This window comes from Priapulus caudatus, unplaced genomic scaffold (assembly GCF_000485595.1).
Source record: "Priapulus caudatus unplaced genomic scaffold, Priapulus_caudatus-5.0.1 Scaffold1425, whole genome shotgun sequence".
In the NCBI taxonomy this organism is placed as follows: Eukaryota; Metazoa; Priapulida; class Priapulimorpha; order Priapulimorphida; family Priapulidae; genus Priapulus; species Priapulus caudatus.
The window spans coordinates 65,999-73,925 of record NW_014578486.1 but is presented as its reverse complement, the minus strand read 5'-3'; the positions used below and the strand labels follow the sequence as shown (position 1 = coordinate 73,925).

At 48.2% G+C, this 7,927-nt stretch overlaps 1 protein-coding gene across 1 annotated transcript; it reads left to right on the top strand.

The window, feature by feature from the left end:
• Positions 1-1,248: 1,248 nt before the first annotated feature.
• Positions 1,249-7,440, top strand: LOC106816588. Its single transcript, XM_014821209.1, has 2 exons — positions 1,249-2,542; positions 6,944-7,440. Exons 1-2 carry the CDS (start codon positions 1,663-1,665, stop codon positions 7,438-7,440), a joined length of 1,377 nt encoding a protein of 458 aa, XP_014676695.1. The 5' UTR covers positions 1,249-1,662.
• Positions 7,441-7,927: the final 487 nt, after the last annotated feature.

Below are 7,927 nucleotides of genomic sequence, written 5' to 3'. Positions count from 1 at the left end.
TTGCACCATTCCCGGCTAAGTCTTTCTCATTCGTCAAATCACAATCTATAGACGAATCCCTTTCACGTTCGGGGGAGTGGTTTTGGAAGGAGAACATATGGTGCTGGCTCTGCAGGCCATTACATTGGTTTTCCTAGTTAGCAGCGCAGCACTGTTATACAAACGCCGACGACAAGGCACTCGCATAATGCTACACTTATCAAATGGTCCTGTGTGCATCTCCCTCCCAGTACTAGATCTACACATGTGTGATCGCTTCTGGCATATAACGCCCCCGACGGCTATTGAAAATTTGCAACCCAGTTTTCACTTCCTTTCGGCCCGGCTACAAGTCGAGATGCCCGAGTTTGCAGTGATCTCGGACCTTACAGGTCAAAAGTGTGGGGTTCCATCATCCCTTCCTATCCCCTTGTGGCTTTACCCCAAGACGATCGGTATCTTGAAGACCGCCTTCTCCGCCCACCTCACATGCGAGCACGGTGCACATGTGAGGTACATTGCGCCTGGAATGACAATGGAGCCTTCCGCTCCACGAATCTATCTAGGATTGTCATAACGCGGCTAGGTACACGTTGGCTTTGGTGGTATAATTGCAGTGGGACTGACTGTTTGTTTGTATCACCGTTCGTGGATGTATAATCATAATGCACGGTATAAACAATTATGTACCCAGTTTTGTGTGTGTTCTTTTGCTATATAGGTGGCGGTATTATTGCAACATAGTATGATACCAACTAAAAACGATAAAGTAAGTTTTCATGAGGACATGAATTTTCAAGAGGGGTCAAGAGTATCATAACAAGTACGATTTTACGCAAGAGAATTTCAAACATATTTACCTAGAATCGACAGCGGTGTGAGGTGACGAATGGTTACGTTGGCGTGGACCCGGCTTATATACTGCGCAGTCAAAACCGGATTAACTGATTTGGCAGGAATTAAACTAGATTTCTTGGCGTGAGACAGCAAGCGATGCTGGCGCGGCCGGTCAACGTCACAGCGCGTCGCGTCACCTATTCTCAGTTCTTGCTGATTTCGTTACGCGCCGTGTCACCTAGCCGTCCAGCTTGTCATCTCTATTGTCCCAACGCTCAAGAGGCCCGTCACCATTTGTGACCGCTTGTCACCGCTGTTGTCCTGAATGCTATAAGCGTCACCTCAATACTTGTCGATTCTATAGTGGCGCCAAGGTGCGACGTGCCTGGCGTCGCATCTTGTCGCCCCCGTTTGTCAATACAATATTTGTAAAATTGACTAGTATTGTAATGTATGATTTAGATTACGTATTTCTTTCGAGTAAAATTATACTCGTTATGTTTGTACCATTCAAAGATAAACTCAGTTAGACTTACTTGTATTTATGAATGATTTACTTGACGTATTCTGTCGCGTAAATCGTACGTCGTTAGAAGTGCGTAGACGCGATGAAACGCACTTCGACTAACTTCTTAATATCATATACGTATTAATGATTCACATGTATGTATATGGTATACTGTACATAATAAATATTTGTCACCTCACACCGCTGTCGATTCTAGATTGAATTTGAGGACCGTGCAACGGGCATATCCAGCGAGCTATTCCCCCAAGAATAGGCTAAATCGGAGTACAACAATTGGTGGAGGATCTACGTTCTACAAAACGCTACCTCTTCGCTCTATGTACCAGCCGGCCTACAATTTACGCAGTAATCCAGCAGGAGAGATCACGACGACCGCTGACTCCTCTCCGCACGCTACGCCAGGTAGGCAAAACGACGGTCAGGTGCATGATTCTTGGTATACCTCGACCATTGCAATGCCTGGGGTACTGCAGATAGAGAAATTTAAAGGAAGCGGCCAAGATGTCGTCGATTGGATGGCGACATATGAGACTTTGGCGGCCCTAATATACAAGGACTCGGCGCTCGCAATGCTACCCACGCACTTGCAAGACCCGGCTCGGGCGTGGTTTATGAAGCAGCCAGCCGCAAAGAAGACGACGATGACAGCGGTAAGGGAACTGTTCGTCACCAGATTTCAACGGCCGAAGGAGATCGATCTCGGTGTTCTCACGGCGGTACAACAGCCGAGTGAGTCCGTACAGGACTATATTATTCGGCTAGAGTCCAAGTTCGAGCCAGCACTGCCGGAGCAATATAAGGTCGCCATTGCGCTGAATGGTTTGAATCAGGCGCATCAGATCTACTTGCGCCAACATAATCCGCAATCGCTTGAAGTCCTCGTGAAGCTGGCACACAATCTCCCAGCGACAACGACGCCGTTCGTACAGCCGGCCAACACCGGACAGGTGGCATCTGTGCAGGATTCATTGAGAAAGGAAATCGACGACCTGCGCCATCTGGTGCAAAACCTTGTTGTTTCGCACCATGAGATTGCTTCCGCCGCGCCCGACTCTGAACGTCAGCACCAGCAGAGACGCAACTTTAACCACCGACGTCACTCACCTGCGCGTCAGCATCAACAGCAGCGCTACGACCAGCACGGGAACACGCAAACGCCTGGCAGCTACAGACGACGCGATGCGAATTTCAACACTGGTGAGTCCCGTTTCAATTATACCAATCAGCCAACGTGTACATATTGTCATAGGCGCGGCCATGTTGCGGCGGAATGTCGCACTGCACGTCGGGTGCATTTCTCGCAATGACGGGAACCGCCTGTCCTTGTCGCGGGGGGCGGGCACCAGCAAACGCAGACCAGGGATACAAACGTGGCAACTATTCGGTCATGCGTTAAAAATTCTGTTCACGTTTCGGTTCACGGGTCTGCGTTTCCTGCGTTAGTCGACACGGGAGCCTCCGTTTCATGCGTCAGTCATGAAGCACTAGTCAGAATTTTTCGTGCTTCGCGCTTTCCTTCTCTCCAACCCTCCCACCTGCAACATATTTCCGGGGTCGGATCACTGCAACTCGAGGTGCTTGGTGCTGTGTCGCTACCTGTGTATATAGCGCACATGTCGGTCAATCATACCTTTCAGGTAATCAGGCAGCTTTCCCACCCAATCATCCTGGGAGACGATTTCTTAGACAGGAATCGGGCGAAAATTGATGTCTCTCGTCGTCAGCTGTCCTTGTGGGATGACACAGCGGCCGTGAATTTACGCAGCAATGACGTCATTGCGTTAGCTAGAGTTACAGCACTAACAGTTTTGAAACCTCACACGGTCACTCGCGTTCCACTACGGGTATCCACGAAAGCTGTCAAACAGGTTGCGCTGCTAGAACCCTTACTAAAACACACTGATCCAATAACGGCTAATTCAGTTCTGATTTATCCTCGCACCAAAAAGCATGCTGCTTTAGAGATTGCAAATCCAACTGATACACCGTACACATTGTTGCCAGGGCGTGCTCTGGCACAGTTAGAATGCATACAGAGTGCACCGGTATCTACCGTTCACAGCACACAACTTCGAGGAGCAACAACTGACAGACATACAAACACTAGTCAAGCACCGATTCATTTCAATCTAACAGACACACACTTATCCCAGCAGCAACAGTCACAGTTGAGTGATCTTCTACATAGAAACAGACAAGCGTTTGCAGCTGATCTCAGCGAATTAGGCAGAACTGATGAATATGCGCACAAAATACGCACAACAACTGAGCAACCGATAAGACAATATCCCTACAGGTACGCGCCTCATGTCAAAGCCGAGCTCGATCGCCAGGTCGAAGAGATGCTCACGCATGATATAATTGAGCCTTCCAATAGCGCGTGGACTTCACCAGTGGTCATGGTGAAAAAGAAGTCGGGGGAGTATCGCTTTGCTATTGACTACCGTAAGCTCAACGCAGTCACACAGCCAGTAAGCTTCCCAATACCCCGTATACAAGACATAATTGACAGTCTCGGTCAATCGAAAGCACGATATTTCACAACTCTTGATTTGGCTTCTGGATTTTGGCAGATTCCTCTTGATAAGGACTCACAGCAGAAGGCTGCCTTTATATGTCATTCGGGTGTGTATTCTTTTAAAAGATTAGGATATGGTCTCATGAACGCACCGATGACGTTGCGAAGTGACACTTGGAAGGCTTTAAAGTAAGGCCTGCAGAACGAAGGCGGTCAAAGACATTCTGCAGGTGTGTCAAGTGCTCTTCAAACGTCTCAGAGTATACCAGGAAATCATCAATGTAAATCTGGAGATTTTTGCCCTGGAGGTCACGTAACACCTTATGCATTGTTGCTTGGGACCTAGGACATATCCAATTCCCGTGCCCGAGGCATCCGTTGAGATAAAGAATGGGCGTGTCATGTCGGGAAAAGCTAGGATCGGCGCAGAGGTAAGCTTATCTTTAAGCACTTGAAAGGCTGCCTGACATGACTCATCCCAACAGAACTTAACATCTTTCTTCAACAGGGCAAAAAGTGGTGCTGCTAGCTGACTAAAACCCAACACGAATTTTCTGTAAAAATTGCAAACCCCTATGAAGCTGCGCAGTTCTTTGATGTTTCTGGGCGATGGGATAGATCGTATGGCTTCAGTCTTCTTAGGATCAACTTGCGCGCCATCTGTAGTAAATATGTGACCCAGATACTCGACTCTTGGTTGCAGACAGACGACAAAGGTCGCGAGACAGTCGTAGCTTACGGTGGCAGGTCTCTCTCTCCAGCTAAACAGCGCTGGTCAGTAACAGAACAGGAATGCCTAAGTGTCTTGGAGGCGTGCAAGGAGTTATCTGTGTTTATCTGTCGCATGCTCGGTTCAGAGTCTTCACCGATCATCGTGCACTGGTCTGGTTCATGAAGACCAAACATGATCATGGACGCTTGGCTCGCTGGTCTCTTCGCTTACAGCAGTACGATTTCAAGATCCTATATCGCCCAGGAGTCAAGAATCAGAATGCTGACACGCTCTCGCGTATTGAGTATCCGCCTCTTAGTCAGGAACCTGATGATCCTGAGGAAGCCATTCCGTACCTCTCTCGTAATGACAAAGCAAGTGTTAGCGTTGTAGCAGCTCCTGATCTCTCAGCGGCCTACACCGCAGAATCACACACAACAGCACATCTCATACACAGATACAAAGATAACCCAACGCTGCCTGCGGTACACGTAGTCACTGCCGCGCCCGCGCTTGCAGATGAATCCAGCACACACGATATAGCACACATGTAGCTACACGATCCAGATTGCCGCACAATGTACATATATCTGAGGGATGGAACCTTGCCTGAAGATATGACAGCAGCCAGAAAACTAGTGGTTGAGAGCAGTCAGTATGTTTTAGATCGAGACGGGGTGCTGCACCATCTCTTCCAGCCAAGGGTGCGTTCAAAAGGTAGGGTGCCACAGGCACCTATGATTCGGCAAATAGTCTTACCCATGGTACTCAGACAGGATGTATTGCTGTCCTACCATGATTCACGTGCAGGCGGGTGTCACTTGGGGCACACTAAAACATTTGCAGCAATCAGACAAAAGTATTACTGGCCGAAGACGTATCGTGAGATCGACAAATATATACGCTCGTGTGGTGAATGTCAACGTGCGAAGCGTCCCACAAACGCTCGTCCCGCACCATTGACATCGCTTCCCATAGCGGATACACTCTCGCACTTTCACATTGACATACTGGGGCCACTCACAGAAACACCTGACAAGTATAAATACATTCTGTTAATTGTCGACAGCTTCTCACGCTGGAGTGAAGCATTTCCGCTGAAAACACAGGAGGCGTCAGAAATTGCCAGGGTTCTATTCAGCGAAGTTATCACACGCTACGGCGCGCCCAAAGCTCTCACTAGCGACCGCGGTCGCAACTTCATGGGCAAGCTTATATCTGCTTTATGTGAGCTCCTGGACATTAAACGTTACTACACGTCATCATACCATCCACAGAGTAATTCGCCTGTCGAGAGAGTTAACAGCGTTATTGCACAGACACTACGGTGTTATGTAAATGACGAACAGTCAAACTGGCAGTAGATACTTCCTTGTTTGATGATGGCGTTTCGTATGTCGCCCTCTGTGAACTCCACGGGTTACAGCCCCTTCTATCTGCTCTTTGATAAGGAGATGTCATTACCGCTTGACACGCAGCTTTTACCCCGAGAATCACTCGCGAAGGATGTGAAGACTCACATAGATAATCTCATAGAACGGTTGAAAATGGCGAAAACAATAGCGACTAAGAACGTCGAACTAGCTAAGGCTCAGAGCAAAGCCTATTACAACCGGAAATCACGTGTCCCGCCATTCGAGGTTGGACACAAGGTCTTGCTATATGATCCCAGAGTACCCGTCGGTAAGTCGGCTAAACTCCAGAGAAAATTGAGGGGTCCCTTCTATATCTCACAATTGGGACCCAATCACACGTACCGACTGAGAGAATGCGAGACGGATAAACCGCAAAGTTCAATGATCCATGCGAACCGGCTGCGACCGTTTCGCGATCCTAAGGAGGACCCTATGCATGTACAGCTACCTGTCCCACATGCTCCCTCCAGTCTCTCGCATAACACGGATCTAGCATCTCCATTCAGGATGATGCCTCTACACCGGCGGCAGGCACGCAGACGCGTCCCTCGTCACAGGCTGATTACTATGCCGTTGATAAGCTAGTAGCCTGTAAAAGTATCAATGGCATGAAGCATTATAGAGTTAAATGGCTTCATTGCCCCCAGCAGCCCTATTCATGGGAACCAGTGGAAAACATTCCCGAGTCGTTACGTCGCGAGTTCCACACTAGGAAGACGAATACAGGGAAACGGCGTAAACGTTCACTGCTCTGTTAGAGAACTAAATTCTGAATATTGTCTGTACGGTCGATCCGCCCGAGCTTATGATTCCAGAGTCCCTTTCATGCCTTCCATACCTTGTTCGTACCGATGCAGTCTGTTAACCCCCCCCCCCTGTGATACGGAAATGTGGCCACATTTTCACCAGACAGCTGCAGCAATCCCTAATTTTCCTTCCGTTACTACTTTCAGATCCCTGGAATTTCCGGAGTATTTTAGCCTGGATAGTACTCGTACTAGGCACGATCGCACCTGTTGGCATGGCTTCGGAAGACTTGATCTTTTGCGTGAACTACGGCATCATAATGGAGGCTAAGGGAGAACTGCATTTTAGCCCGGATAGTTGGCTACACACAGTGCGTATTCAGCTACCTTCGACAGCACCGAGAGTTCAACCCTTCGTATGCGCTGATGCATCGGCCAAGTGTTCAGCGCTTAGGGCCATGGCGCTGAGGGAAGTTGTCTTACGAAAGGACGTCACTAATACGGTACACACACTACAATCATGGGTCACGGAAATCATTCCTAAGCCCAGGGAGCAACACAGACGGCGCTCGCGCTCTCTGCTACCTTTTATTGGTGACATATCAAGTTTATTGTTTGGCACTGCAACGCCAGCGGACTTACAGCGCGTTGCCACACATGTCAATTCATTAATCGCTCACATAAGAGTAAGACAAGCAAAGTGATTGAGGATCATAATAACCAGCTAGCATCATATATAGCTACCACTAACCACCGCATGGATAACGCGATGCGAGCCATCACGGATAATAATCATATGATCGCTGCGTTATATAATGAGACTGAGTTGCAGTTTCAGGCAGAAGAAGAATTTGTGCAATCACTACTTGAGCGCTCACAAGAACATCAAATGCATTTGAATGAATTTCACCACGAAGTATACAATCTTAGGCAGGAGTCAGTTTATTAGTAAACGGCCGGGTATCCCCGCTATTGCTTCCGCCGTCCACTCTAGCACAAATCACACAACACATAGAAAACAAACTGCAGAATCAATACTCGCGTTTTAGGCTTATTTACCCACACACACACGTTTACTCTAAAGCCTTAAAATTTCACTGCACTTATCATGATAACGCTCTGTTTCTGTCTATGCACCTTCCATTGACGCCACGACAGAGCCATTCGAGGCGTACAGGATTCATTCGTTTC

Bases quoted from the DNA above. Each gene is read 5' to 3' on its own strand.
- LOC106816588 (XM_014821209.1), top strand. From the start codon at position 1,663: ATGTACCAGCCGGCCTACAATTTACGCAGTAATCCAGCAGGAGAGATC. The intron at 2,543-6,943 runs GTGAGTCCCGTT...TACTACTTTCAG, and splicing joins CGATGCGAATTTCAACACTG to ATCCCTGGAATTTCCGGAGT.